The sequence below is a fragment of the Chaetodon auriga genome, chromosome 17 (assembly GCF_051107435.1).
Source record: "Chaetodon auriga isolate fChaAug3 chromosome 17, fChaAug3.hap1, whole genome shotgun sequence".
NCBI classification, from domain to species: Eukaryota; Metazoa; Chordata; class Actinopteri; order Chaetodontiformes; family Chaetodontidae; genus Chaetodon; species Chaetodon auriga.
Window position 1 is genome coordinate 19,929,117 of NC_135090.1, and position 14,291 is coordinate 19,943,407.

The 14,291-nt window shown below is 43.1% G+C and overlaps 1 protein-coding gene across 1 annotated transcript in view; it reads right to left on the bottom strand.

The window, feature by feature from the left end:
• Positions 1–2,184: 2,184 nt before the first annotated feature.
• nudcd1 (NudC domain containing 1) overlaps positions 2,185–14,291 on the bottom strand; it is a 32,539-nt gene continuing 20,432 nt past the window's right edge. The window contains exons 9-10 of the mRNA XM_076755323.1: positions 6,608–6,767; positions 2,185–2,721 (exon numbers count right to left, since the gene is read on the bottom strand). Coding sequence (XP_076611438.1) covers positions 2,432–2,721; positions 6,608–6,767 — 450 coding nt within the window. The 3' untranslated portion in view covers positions 2,185–2,431. The remainder of the gene's footprint in view (positions 2,722–6,607; positions 6,768–14,291) is intronic.

Consider the following 14,291-nt stretch of genomic DNA (forward strand, 5'->3'; position numbering starts at 1 on the left):
CGGTACGATATGTATAATATTAACGTATGAAATCAGGAGGTGTAAAGTGTCTCTGTACTGTTGGATGTGATTCTTGTGTCTGTCTCGAGTCTGTTGTGGCAGCATAATTTTAAAAGGACGGTTTTCTGGTCAGTGTCAGACTTTTCATACCAAAACCACGTGACAGGAGCAGCCCTTCTTTTAGGTATCCATGTTTGTTTGTTTGTGTGCCTTCATCCATGTCGTCTGGTAGGCAGAAAGTGCTTCTTCTATCCTCACACTCTCCATATCGTCATATCTCACAGCCCCTTTTGTCTTCTGTATTTGATTAAGACTCTTGGATTAGTGAGAGTAGGAGTCGAATAACTGAATGTGTGCGTGCGTTAACGCAAACACTGCTGCTGAAATACGAGCCAGCTGCAGATTTTAATCTAGTGCCAGTTCAACTTTCCTGACCCTGCAGCCAATGAAACTCATTCAGCGGGACTGATTAAATTTCATAAAAGCACGGCTCCAACTTTAAAGACGCAGTGTTTACCTGACCGCAGCAATATGAAGGTTTGGGAAATGCGGACGGCGAGCAGCAACTATCTTTCATTATCCAATACTCTGTGGTCAGATGACTTGACAAGGTGTTTACTTTGTGTCTGATTAAAGGCAGAGCTCGCACTCGGGGGGCATTAGCGGCTCTGACAGGCCGCCCTCAAGTGATCTAGGGATGCTGGTACAGCTAATAAAAACAAGTGGTGCAAGTCTAATTCAATCACACACCAATAATTAAATAAAACAGAGAGTAAAACTGGATTTTCCTGAGCAAAACAATGACAAAGAAAAGAAAAGAGTGATTACCCGCGGCCTATAGCGTGGCTTAGCAGAGGGAAACAAATCTCCTCAGAAGCTGCCGGCACTCGGGGGAGTCAAATTGCAAATAGTCATGACAAAATTGTCCTTCCTGATGAAAACTATTGAATTGTAAAGCCAAACTGCCTTTGACTGGGATCCACACTGACGCTCTGCTCGGTGGTTGTTCCAGTTCACAACACACTGGCAATTTCAAGCTTAATCAATAAATTGGTTGGAGCAGTTTTCCTATAATTTCAGAAGATCTGCAAGTTTTCCCAGACAGCAAACACAGGCTGTTTCCTGTGGCCCTCAGTGGAAGATGAAAAGACACATATGAGTCTATTTCTCGCAGCAGCTGAAGGTGATGCTGTGTTTGAGCCTCTCGAGGTAACGTTCATCCCTGTTTCTCTCCTGCTTGCGTCCAGCTCGCCTTTTTTCTGGCGATACAATCAAGAAGAATAGAGAAAGAGGAAGCAGACCATCCTTTTCTTTAAAAAGAAAAAGGGTCCATTAGCCTCCCTCTTGAATCTTTTCATATTTAGTTGGTCGATTGGACGAGTGGGCTTTTTCGGCGTGTCTTAAAATGGAAAAACAAAATGTCACTGCTGAACAAGGAAGGCGGAAATGGTGTTTTTTTTCCTCAGGATTTTAGCTTTGGCATAAACATGACAAAAATAGGGATTTACAGCTACAGCAAACTGCAGCTCTTCACGCGTTTAATGCTGCAGGAAATGTTTAAAAGTTTCAAACTTACCTCCATTGTCTGTCCCAGCAGCTCATGCACTTCAAAATGCATCACACAGTATGTATAAATACAGGCCTAACGTGTATGAGTATGTGTAAGTGTAGCATTCCCATTTCGACCTGCACCGCCACTGAAAAAAGGAGGAAAGAAAAACCTGGTACAGGACGTGATTGAATTTTAGGCCTCTTGAGATTTTAGGCTTGAGGTCCATCTGATCCGTTCAAGATTGAGGCTAATGCAACAGGAGCCGGGGAGATGTGTGAAACATGTTTATGTAAATTTATGGAAATGAATGTTCACTTCTTTCAAGCTTCCACAGTAATGATTGTAAATCGAGCCAAGGAGAGGGATTTCCTCAGCGTCCTCCTCCCCACTGACCATCTGACAAAACACTGCAATCAGCCGTCAGAGCAGCACAGCCTGCCCTCAGTGAGTCAGTCATTCATTAAGACAAGCGTATTTTAACTGGATTCATGGAAGTATGAATGTCTGTAATCGTGTGTGAGCATCATTATGCCACTACATATATGAAATGTATATTCATGAAGCATCCACGATCACCAAATGTGATTAAAGCATTTAAAGACGTGAAATGATTGTTTTCTGACTGAACGTGCTGGAGAGATGCAGCTCTAATGATTGTTTATTAGCAGTCAAGTCGCTGCACTTACTTGATCTTACAGACATTTCATGACGGGAAACACGAGGAGACGACAGAATCCAGTACAGACAGATGAAGCACGAATTTACACAGAGGGAAGCTTTTTGTTTTCCGGTTGCAGCAGATGAACCGTGCTCAGTCTGGAACGATGGCACTCTGAGAGGCCGAAGAGACGAAAGTCTGAACCTAACACAGTCCCAAATCTAATTATTATTGACCTTTAGAACAAAGAGGTTGCCGGAGGTCAGGATGTACAGTCTCTCATTGGTTGCTCTAAAGCCCAGGATTGGTTTATCGGAGTCCAGGCTCGCCACCTGTTGCTTGGCAACCTGCCCTACCTGACGGCCCTGCTTCCTGTTGAAGAGGACGGTTTCCACTGGCGACGGCTGACGGTAGATGAATGAGCGGCGGAGACACTCGCACAGCGAAGCGTAGGAGAAGTTTGGAGCGCAGGTCGCAAACTTTTTGTCCCGTTTGGACGCCTGGACGTAACCTGTGAAGACAGATTGTTAAGATCAGAGACCTGCAGAGAGGAAGACATTATGCAGGACACCTCGAGCAGTCAGGCCTCTCCAGGGACACCTTAAAGACCTCCAACGAAACTCCAGTCAGGGTTTTACCTTCTTATGTCCATGGGATGTTTTTTAATATGACACAAGACAAACGAGGAGCGAAACAAGCATTCAACACTTCAGCTGATCGTTCAACGGACCAATGACAAGCTCACAAACCTGTCACATGCTTAAAGAGCCAGTCCCGTCAACTTAGGGGGGTGTGGCTTGCCATAGCTAACTGGTCAGAGCTGGTGACCAAGTTCGCCCAACGTTAGCAACACATTACGAGCTGCTTGATAACGTAGTGAAGTCGAGGCTCATGTTACGTCCTGCCGACAGAAAATACATTAATATTCTGATACATCGACGTGGAGGCGACCCTGTACAGTTAGCTCTTCTTCTTCTTCTTCTTCTTCTTCTTCTTCAAACATGTATGCCTGAATTACTCCTTTATTACTAGTCATCATGTGGTGTTGGGTAGCCAGCAAAGCAGACAACCAGCAGAGCTTTGTGTGTGTGATGAGCAGAGATGAAGGTGAGGAGGTCTGCTCGGGCTGCAGGTGATCGGCAGACGGGTGGATGGAGATATTTGCATATTCGTAGACCCGCTCATACGAAATGAAGGCAAAGGTGTGGAGTTGTATCTGAGCCACTTTAAGGCATGAAGGGATTTTTTTTCAAGAAAAAAAGCCTTTGATGAAAAGAGATGAGTTTTCAGGGATTGCCAGGAGAGGAACTTCGGTGATAATGAACCTGACGCTCTGCAAACCAGAGAGGTTTGATAGAGGCAGAGAGGTTTGATATTCACATATCCTGAGGGCTCTACAGATGTAACATGTGAGTTGAGTAAATGGATCAATGATTTGAGTCATAGCAAAGGTAAAATTCCAAACACTGCTGGTTCTGTCCAAATGTGAGGATTTTTCTGCTTTATATCCATGTAAATTAAATTTCTTTGACTGAACGGACAAAACAAGAAATCTGGTGACGCCACTTAAAAAAAAACAACAACAGACCTTCATCACTGAGAGAGCTTTTCGGTCTTTTGTTCCGTTCCTCATGTTCCGAGCGGCCGAGAGGCATTTGAAAATTATAAATAGTGTGCATTAAGCTGCACACGGCACGCTCCCGTCTGCTTACACGGAAGGTCACTTCCGAAGATGACGACATGAGAGAGGACAAAAAGACTTTTGTTTGGTCTCCATCGCTGCTGGAAAACACATTATCTTTCACTCTTACAATCTGATTAGTCACTTCCTGCACGCTGAGATTTCCCATCTGACAGCAGGGCGCCTCAAGAACAGAAGGCGGGATGCTTCTCTTTAGTCATTAAGACTAATAAGATTAGTTTTACAAGACAATGTCACCTCGTAGAGCCTCGACCACACAAGCAAACCGATTACCACGTTATGTATTTCATCCCTCCGAAAACACGTTTCACTTCACACAAACCAAATTCTAGTTTCAACGGTGCAGAATTAGGCAACATGGACATAAAAACAGATAAAAAATGAATGTAAAAGAAGATGGACTGTGCACTGAAAGCTAAATGCTGCTTGCCTAGACTCACTCGTGCGAGGGGAAAACTAACTCTAATAATGACACAGTCCTCTCGATCGCACCAACAAGCTTCATCTGAATGCTGAAATGTGCATGTTTTCAGCTCATTTTCTTCTGATTTGCATCTGAAAATATCACCGGGGATCCATCTGCATTCTCAAACCGGTCGATGTATCCCACATAGAGATGAGCAGATTGGCGAAACTCTGCGGTGTTAAGAAGAAAAAATGGCGATGCCGTCGCTGTCAAAGCGGGAAATTGAAATAAATATTGCGTCGGATGCCGTCGTTGAGGAGAGACAGATGAGCAGACAAATGAAACGAAGACAGAGGTCGAAAGACACTCGAGAAATGGGCACATTTTCTGAGTATTTGATTTGAGATTTGGAGTAAAATTACAGTCTCAACACTAAGCTGAGAGGCATAATCCAGCTCTCACCCTGCGTTTTACGATCCAGACCTCTGCGAGCGGTTCATGAAGAGATATCTGTCCACGAGCCTGTTTTCAAACACTCTCCGTGTGTTTCTTTTTGCGTCCCCGCGGGATACGAGCAGCGTCAGTAAACTCCCTCTCGTCATTAACTGCAGTTTTATTGCAGCCATTTAAAGCGTTGTGTCATCCATCCGCTGCAGCGCCGCAGGCACAGCAGCAGCATGACAGCGGATGTAAACAAAGTTAATTGCTGTAAGAATGAATAATTCAACTCTAGTTGTCATGATTCGTCAAAAACGGAAATTAAGATGGGCCTCTGCTGAGAGTGCTGCTTAGACCTTCAAACATCTCCCGCAGACGGTGACTAATTTCACACATCTTAAAGGGACCCTGTGGAGTATCTGGCCACCAGGGGCAGCGATGAGTACCATTTTCATGGGAGTGTCGAAGAAAATACAGCCCGACTGGCTTCATTTGCTGAGTGCTGAAGGCCAAGGCGCACTGGTTGGCAGCAGAGGAAGCTGCAGAGGAATTTAATATTTCACTATGGTGCTGTTCAGCTTATGAGGTGGAGCTGTGGAGTGTTGGCAGTAGGAGAAAACCAGAAACACAGATTAAGCCAATCACCAGCAGGTAAATCTCTGTATTTCACAGCATACTGGATTTTTAAATCTGGTGTCTGTGGTGACATTGTCACGCTGGCACAGCGCCAGTGAGGCTGGACGGAGCTGAATGGTGGAGTAACAGGAGCCACAGAGGAGGCTGCAGAGCTTCATTGTTTTTCCCACCGCGTTCAGCGAAGACCCGCCCTACTCTGCCTCTGATTGGCTAGTGTTTGTAATGAGGGTTGGGGGTTAGCTAACCCAATCAGTAGGGGTGGGTATTCTCAGAATACAGGTGGCAAAAAGAGTTACGCTGCAGGCTTAAATTTGCTTTCTTATACCACAGACACCCATTATCGTAGGAGTATCCTAAAATTTCACATAAGATCTAATGACTGCTCCTCAACTCAGACTCCTGACTGCAAATGGATGCAAACACAGATGCAAACGAAGGTTTTTCAAGTGTTTTACGAGGTACAAAGTGCATTCAACGTGTGTGTTAGATCTTAGGGCGCGTACTGTGTGTTATGGTGAAAATTACTTCTAATGTCGGCATTAGTACACAAAGAAGGACCTTAACAGAAATGATGTGACTCACGGCTTAATTACAGCACTATTACACAAAGAGTCAGTGATGTCCTGATGTCTCACCAATGAGAGAAAAATTACGCCTAATATGAGAGGTATTAGTATTCAGATGCTTTCCTTAGGTAAAAGTACTAATACTATACAGTAAAGTCCTGCATTGAAATATTACTCAGGTATTAAAAGTACTAAATGCAGAAAAATGGCCTCTGTGACTGCGACATTAAAGCACATAATTAGATTATTTTCATACATGCTGATTACTTTATTCATTGACTTCTTGTTTGGTTTGTAAAAACTGTACAATTTGTGTTACAAATACACTAAAATACTTCAAAGTAACATCTCACATGTGAAAAGCCTGAACCATGTTTTTGCAATAAATTTGTTTTTTGAATTAATTTTCTGTTATCTAACTAATTTATCAACCGACTGTTCGTTGCAGCTGTAGTTGTATATAATGTTGAGTAGTTTAAGTTGTACAATTGCAGCACCTGAGTACATTTACTTCATTATATTGCTCCACCTAATTCTTCAACATGTATCTCTGTGGGTTTTTTGGGAGGTGCTGCTCTGAACGGCACACATGCAGCCTCGTAAGGCTGACAGGAAGCATCAGAGCAGGTGTCTGTGATGAAGCGCTTACCCAAGGCGTTGAACGTGGCGATGTGCTCCCACATGTCACTGGGTTGGTCGGGACGAGGCTGCCACACCAGAGCGTCCACATCGTGTCTGAGGCAGAGGCACGGCATGTCAGACGGGTTCACGTCCACCGTGAACAGGTACTGATGGCTGCCCAGATTCACCTGGAGAGAGGCGGACCGGAGGGAGAGGTGTAGGTGTGAATTAAAGTCGGTTCGTTTTTAATTCTGTCACACGCCATATTTTACAGTGTAATTAACGAGTACTCTCCAGGCAGGCGTGTCCCTCTGTGATCCGGAGCAGGTTGTGGACAGTGATGGACAGTTAAAGTGCCCCGAGGACGAAGCCTGTAACTTTCTAGTCAGACTGGAGGTGACTTCCACTGTATGAAGCAGGTAAACACGACGTCGAAATTACAGCACTTTTCCCATCACTCTTGAATCTTACCCAGAGTTCATCAGGTTGATTAATGTGTGATTGAAAAATAAGCCTCAAAACCGGTGATCAATGAGCATATCGATCGGAGGAGAACATCGTCAAAACAAGACATAAAATTCACTCAATCAAGACAGAATCAGCCCTCACAGGTAATTTAATGAAGGAGTGTGTGAAGGTGTCTATCCTTTCTTTCCTCATTTCCTTACTACTTTCCTTCCTTTCTTACTACCTTCCTGTTGTCTTCACTTCTTTGAATACTATCTCCTTTTCTTCCTTACTTTCTGTCTTCTTTACATACTGTCTTACTTCCCTCCCTTTTTATAAAGTTTCCTCACTACCTTCTTTCTCCTCCTCCTCCTCCTCCTCCTCTTCCTTTCCATCCTTCCTGCTTTGTTTCATTTTTTCATTCTTTCCTTGCTACCTTCCTTCCCTCTTTCTATCTTTACCTCCTTTAATCTTTCTTTCTTTCGTCTACCTATCTCGCTCTTTTGTTTTCATCCTTCTTGATGAATTAAAACTAGTTAAAACACATCTGCAGGTTTTTCCTACATGTTTCTTCCCACGTGGTTACCAACATCATTAAATGCAGAGATTGAGATCACAGTTTGTGGCTGATCTCCATCATGGCCACTGTGTGTAAAAACCTGTAATGTATGTGATAACAGCCATAAAAGTCAATATATTTGCCCAACACTGGCTTCACTCTGATGAATGCACTTGACATAATTGCATGTGCGCAGTTTGGTGCTTTTCTAGTCTCACTCCGTTTGTTTTGGAAAGAAAATGACCGTTGCGGCGTTATAATCGCTCCTCGACATCTGACTGTTCACACCGATCCTTCGCTCCGAGTCAACACACATCCCACGAATCCAGCTGCCAGCATGTCTCCGAGGCTGTCAGGCAGCGCTGTCCTCCCCATCTCAATACACACTTGACAGGCATTGAAAATCCGGCATAAATCAGCACGTATGTTGGTGGCTGCACACAATGACAAGCCTTTAAGCGAGCCATCACTCCTCCACTCTAAAACTCATTTTCTTGCCTCTTATGTTTGACTTTGAGCACATGGCAGATGTTGGCTCACGCTTTAGTATTTGATCTGACTGACAAGGACAGCAGTGACTGACCAGGTCATCAATTGTGAACAATGAAAACAAACAAAAACATGGAAAACTAGAGTTACCGCCCCACGGCTGACTGCCACCACCAGTCAGTCAAGGTGCACCTATGTTTACATCCACGTCTGTCCAGACTCATACATGCAAAGACTCTGCAGGGATATCATGAAAGCTATTAAGTGCATTTGTTCGATGAAATGGAAGTTATTGTGGTATTGACATGTCTTGATTCCAGTGAATCTTTGTGGACTGTTGGCTGGACAAAGTCAGACATCATAAGTCTTCACATCAGCTCTGGAGACTTGAAATGAGCATTTTTTGTTATTTGCTGTCATTCTATGGACCGAACGTTTAATCTGCAAAAGGCTGATTTATCGATAGTGGAAGTAATCATGACTCTATCCTGGTAGTAGAGAGTAGTTTCAATGAACATCGGGTGGATCTTGAGCTTATCCATTACAAATCCCTTTAATTCCATGGTGTCTGGTGACGTCTGTGGGCTTTAAAAAGTCCACGTAGAACCGCCAACAATTACTCTTATTCTTGGAGTCTAAAAACTAAATAATGTCCAACGCTGTTTTTTAACTGATGCACTGAAAGAAAGAAGCCCCCGCACAAAAATGTGGATTAATAACCTGACAAACCCGTTGCGAAGGAAAGAAACAAATCTGGATAAGCCTTCATAAAATCTCTGTCAACATCTGACACCTGAGGCGTGATAATATTCTCAGCTCTTACTCACAGATGCTGGGTGGGAGTGGGTATTTACTCGGGTATCAGGGTTATTGTTTGATATTTGGCAACTGGAAGCTAATTATTTTTAACCGAAAACTCGACTCTCTGTCACTTTTTCTAAGAATCACATTACCCAGGAGAACAAAACTAGATTGTCAAACACACTTCAGCATTGTTATTATATGTGTAATATAGTGCTGTGCCTAAGCCCAGCCTGAGTCTTTGAAAGTCAAACCATGTCCTCTGATGTGGCTTGTTAACGGTCACATACTAAAAAAGGAAAAATCCAATTATGAGACTTTTATCTTAGTATTTTACAGCACATCTTTTCCAACAGGCCTGTCAGAAATGAACTGCAAACCTTCCAAACCAGGGCAATCAGGAGAGTCAAGACCTCCACAGAAGTTTATCAGAGCCGAAGCAACAAGATAAAACACAACAGAAACGTCTATTCTGCTTCAGTTTCTTTTCAAAGCCATTGTCGAAGATTTAGCTGCCAGCAGCAGAACAAAGCATTGGATTAACATCTTGAATCCAGAATCTTAATTCCTGCTAATTCTTATGTTACCTGTGAAACGGAGATACGCTATTCAAACCACAGAGGGATAAAAAAGATAAAAGCTAAGCTCAGCTCAGGCTGTGGATGCTGCAAGACTGTTAAATGCATCTAATGTAGCTGCACAGCAGAAGCAGAAAGGGGTGGACATGGTGTCATTTAGCTCCTTTATGGCGGCTCTACACAAAGTTTGCCTCAGTGTACTGCAGTTATATTTCTGGAGAGTTACTCCATCTGCAATTAATGAAAGAATCACGTTTCATGTGCTTTAACATCTTCAGCCAAAATGTTGATCCAGGCTTTTTGAACTTCTGCAGCAACACAACACAGCCATGCTGACCAATCAGATGCAAGCTCATGTGTCTGGTGGATTACTTTGTAACATAAACGTTTCATTTCTACCGTTTATCTTGCAATCATCATAATGAAAAATACACTATTTACGACAGCGATAACTCCAGAGTTGTAAAGTCCTGTGTGGTGTTTTGGAGTCTGTAACCCTTCAAACACGCCAATCTGTCACTACAACTTCCTGGATGGTATTTCATTTCTCACCAGCACCAGTGTTGCGTTAACACAGGCTCGTTAAATAGCTGCTTACGGCAGCTGGGTCGATCTCACCGCTGCTTCTCGCCATTTGCGTGCCCGTTTTTCTGGTTCTGGCAAAGGACGATGAGCTGCCCGATTCTTAATCCTGCCCACAAATTTGTGACTGGTTTGGTTATTTTTCCAACCGTGGAAACAGCTGCCAGCCACAACACCACACCTGATTATACAGCTGAAAATACTAAAATCACATCAACTATTTCCTTTGAGTGACACTGTAGACATCGTCTAAATACAGAATATACTATGAACTATAACATGATCCTGAGCTTTGGAAACAACAGTAAGTTGAATCTTGCATTGAAAAGTTTCACCATATGAAGGACTACAATTTGAATCTGTACAGACAAGTTGTTCTTTGCCTGAAAAAAGCTTTGTAGTGACTACTCTTTACTTTTTAATCAAAGGGTTTACAGGCTTTGTAGATGGAGCACAGGAAGCGAGAGGTTGGCATTAAAAAGCAAAAGCAAATGCATCTGTACACAGAGGCCAGATGCCTGCAATAACAGCTCAAATGCCAACTCTCTGTCATCATCATCAGCGCTTCCGTCACGCTCCTTCCTGCCGCTGCAGTGAGGTGACAAATCTTTGTTTATTTAGACTCGCTCCTGTCCGAGACGCTGAACTTTGTCTTTTAAATCCACAGTCAAGACAGGAGTCGAATCAAACCACAGTCAGAGACGATGTCAATCAGTCTGGTTTGTGATCCTTAATATCGGATAGTAAGTTCAGCTTCCCTTCGTGTGCCATTCTCTGGAATATCACATTTAATCAGTGTCACTCCCTTGAATCAAAGGGGAAGACACCAGATATCATTGTGTATTTTACTCAAAAATGCAGTACATTCACTGTGTTCAGAGATGCTGTCTGTGCTCTGCTATTGTAAGGTGGTGATTGGCTGGTGGAGTCACACCTGTCCTGGTTGAGAGTGCCAGCACCATGAAAGAGACTCGTTTCACACCATCACTCAGGCTGATTCGAAGAGTGGGCTTCCACAAAAAGTTCAAATATTGTGTCACAATAACTGTGACTTTTCTCCACCAAGGTGGACTGATTTTAGCTTTGAATATCTCAGCAGTCTGCAGCCATGACAGCACCTCTGTGAGGCTGCACTGACGCACAGCAATGCTTTGAGCTAAATGCTAACGTTAGCATGCTAACATGCTCAGAATGATAAGACCAAATGATGAAAGGCCAAGGAGTTTTTTAGCTGGTATCCACTAGCTGATGAATGATAGCGAATGGTTTGAGCTAAATGCTAACGTTAGCATGCTAACGCACACAATGAGAATATGAACATGTTGATGTGTAGCACGTACAGTATGTTTAAAGCATTCACTGTCTTAGTTTATCATGTTATCATGCTAACATGTTAGCATTTTAGCACTAAACATACAGTTACAGCTGAAGCTCAGGGGAATATCAAGAGTTTTCACAAAGTCCCAAACTTTGTTGTAATATCTGCATTTTCTAGTTTTCAACATACAATATCTCTATTATTAAAAAGATTACTGTTTCATTTTCAGTGGTGCTATCAGTAACCATAGGGAATTGTATGACTCCTAAATCCCCTTTGTAAGAGAAAGCTTTGATAGCCAAAGGCTGCAGTAAATACAGTTAACAGATGTACAGATACAGTCCATTGTACCAGGTGTTGCAGATATGGCCAGTGACTATGACTCACAGCCTCCCTCTAAGGAACAAGCATAAAAACCATTCTTCGTCTTTTCAACTGGGATCGGAACCAAAGAGAAGCACATCGACGGAGGTGCCAAATTAATAGGAGGTGCCACAATTTTAAGCTGAAAGGTTTTATACAAAAGGTCAGCATATGTCCTAGTGGGCAGGCGAGCGACTGAAGCATTACGGCGGATACAATGCAGGTGGGAGGGGAAGAACTGAAAGGTAAGGCTTCCTGGATGAGATACAGATAAACACAGGCACACACACACACACACACACACACATATGCACACACCTGCACACACTCACATGTTCACACACATGTGGAACAAACAGAGCCAACTGTCCTTCAAAAGGCTGATGGTACAGGTACGATTGCAATCCGCCTTACTTAAGGGCAGCAGCTTGCCTGGCTGCACTGTTTGCAGAGTAAATGGAGGGAGAAACATGAAAGGGCTCGTATTCACATCAAGCTCTTCATCGCAGCCCGGGCAGAAACACTGCACCTTAGATTCAATGCTCATTATTAGCCTTTCATTACACAATGAAAGGGTTTATTTTTGACTGTTGCAAGAGTTTTTGTGAAAATGATTCTGTGCAAATGAAACAGAGAAGGCGAAAGAGGAGCATCAGATGGACAGACTAATGTCCATGAATGAATAGAGCTTTTGCAAACTGCTACATATCTGCTTTGGGGATAGAAAAGCATTCACTTATGCTCATTATTTCGTATTTCCAAAACACAGACGTAGGGTTGTTACAGCTGCTTCTAGAAATACTTGCGTCACAGAGTATTTTAATTTAACATTTTATGCCATTATTGTGAAAGCCTACACGTCACCTTCTAAATAAAAATAAGAGAAAAGCATAATTTTAACTCTAAGCAACTGTTAAAAAATCCACATTTCCTTCTGAACGGTTTTCTAACCCTCACCTTGACCTGCAACATGTGATGTGTGTTTTTCCTCTTCGAGTAAATGATGTCCAGAGAGGGATGTGCCTGGCAGGTGCAGGGTTTCCCTCACATGTCTCTTCTAGATGGATTTATGGCCAATAATTGCAGTTTTTGAGCAAAAATCTCCCAACGCTTGAGACAACAAGAAACACAAGGCCAAGATTTCACTGTACAGCATTCCAGATTTAATGCTCCTCACACCACAGCTTCATGAAGGTTACTGCTGTAAAAACTAATGTGTCTTACTCAACTCACCGAGCAAAACAAGGACAACAGAAGGAGGAAGATTATGAGCCCGCGCATCCATCGTTTAATAGTGGAAAAGACCAGGAGATGTTAGTTTTCTTCTATTTTCTGTGTCTTTCTTCAGGTGTTGGGTGTTTTTTTTAGGCATGCTAGCAGCAGGAAAGTCAGTCCACCACTTAAATCCAGACTGAAATATCCCAACAACTATTAAATGGATTGAAATGAACTTTTGGTTCAGATTTCCATGGTGTTCAAGATGTGTATCCTGCTGAGTTTGGTGATCCCCTGACTTTTCATCTAGCTCCACCATGATGTTCACATTTGTGGTTTTGAGCACAATATCTCATCAACTATTGGATGGATTGGCAAGAAGTTGGTACAGACACTCACGTTCCCCTGTGGATGGTCAAAATCTCTTCCCCTTGGTGACTTAAAAAGTCTTACAAGACCTAAACTTCAGCTGTGTTTAGCGTTAATTAGCAAATGCTATAATGCTAACATGCTATGGTACAATGGTGAACATGATCACCTAGTTAGCCTTGTCATTTTGAGCATATTAGCATGCTGCTTTTAGCATTTAGCTCAACCGGAGTCTACAGGAACAGCCTCAAAGAGCTGCTAGCATTCCTGTAGACTCTGGTTGAAGACAAAAAGTAAATATAGTCATTAATGTTTGTTCAAGTCGGGGGTAGACTGTAAACACTAGTCAAAATGCCAGCAAGAGTATATGACCTTTTGCGAAAGAAGCTAACTGCAGCTGAAATGCAGAGTCCAGCAGTCTTTGATCGCAATGCAGCAGGAAAACATCTATTTCAACAAGCCGGTAATGAGTCCTTTGATACACAGCATTTGGACACAAGTCAACGAGTCCACTCTTTTCCATGCACGAAGGCGAAGAGTCTATAGGGTGAAAAACAAGCATCAGCACATGAAAAAGGAGTCCTGAGGCCACTCTGCTGCATCACAACCGTGCTGAACACTGCTGAAGGGAACCTGGGCCTTCTCGATTACAGTTCAATCTTCTCTAACCACTCGACGCCCCTGCCAAGTATTTACCCTCACAAATACGTTCTCAGAGTGGGCGTTTATAAAAATAGATGTCGGCTACAATGATTCAGCTTCTTACTATTCGAGTCACGAGGTGATGGAAGTGAAGTAGGTGTGCCTGTTCCCTCTTTGCCTTTGTGGAGCTCTCTGGTCAAGTGGTTTGATAAAAGTGCACGGCTGGCGCTGGCTTGCTCACTGGGGGCAGGGCTGACTAAAAACGTGCTCCTATAAAGGCGGCGAGCATCAGGTAGCCAACAGCGTACTTGAGGGGAATGAGGGATGGAAGGAGCAGACAGAAATGACT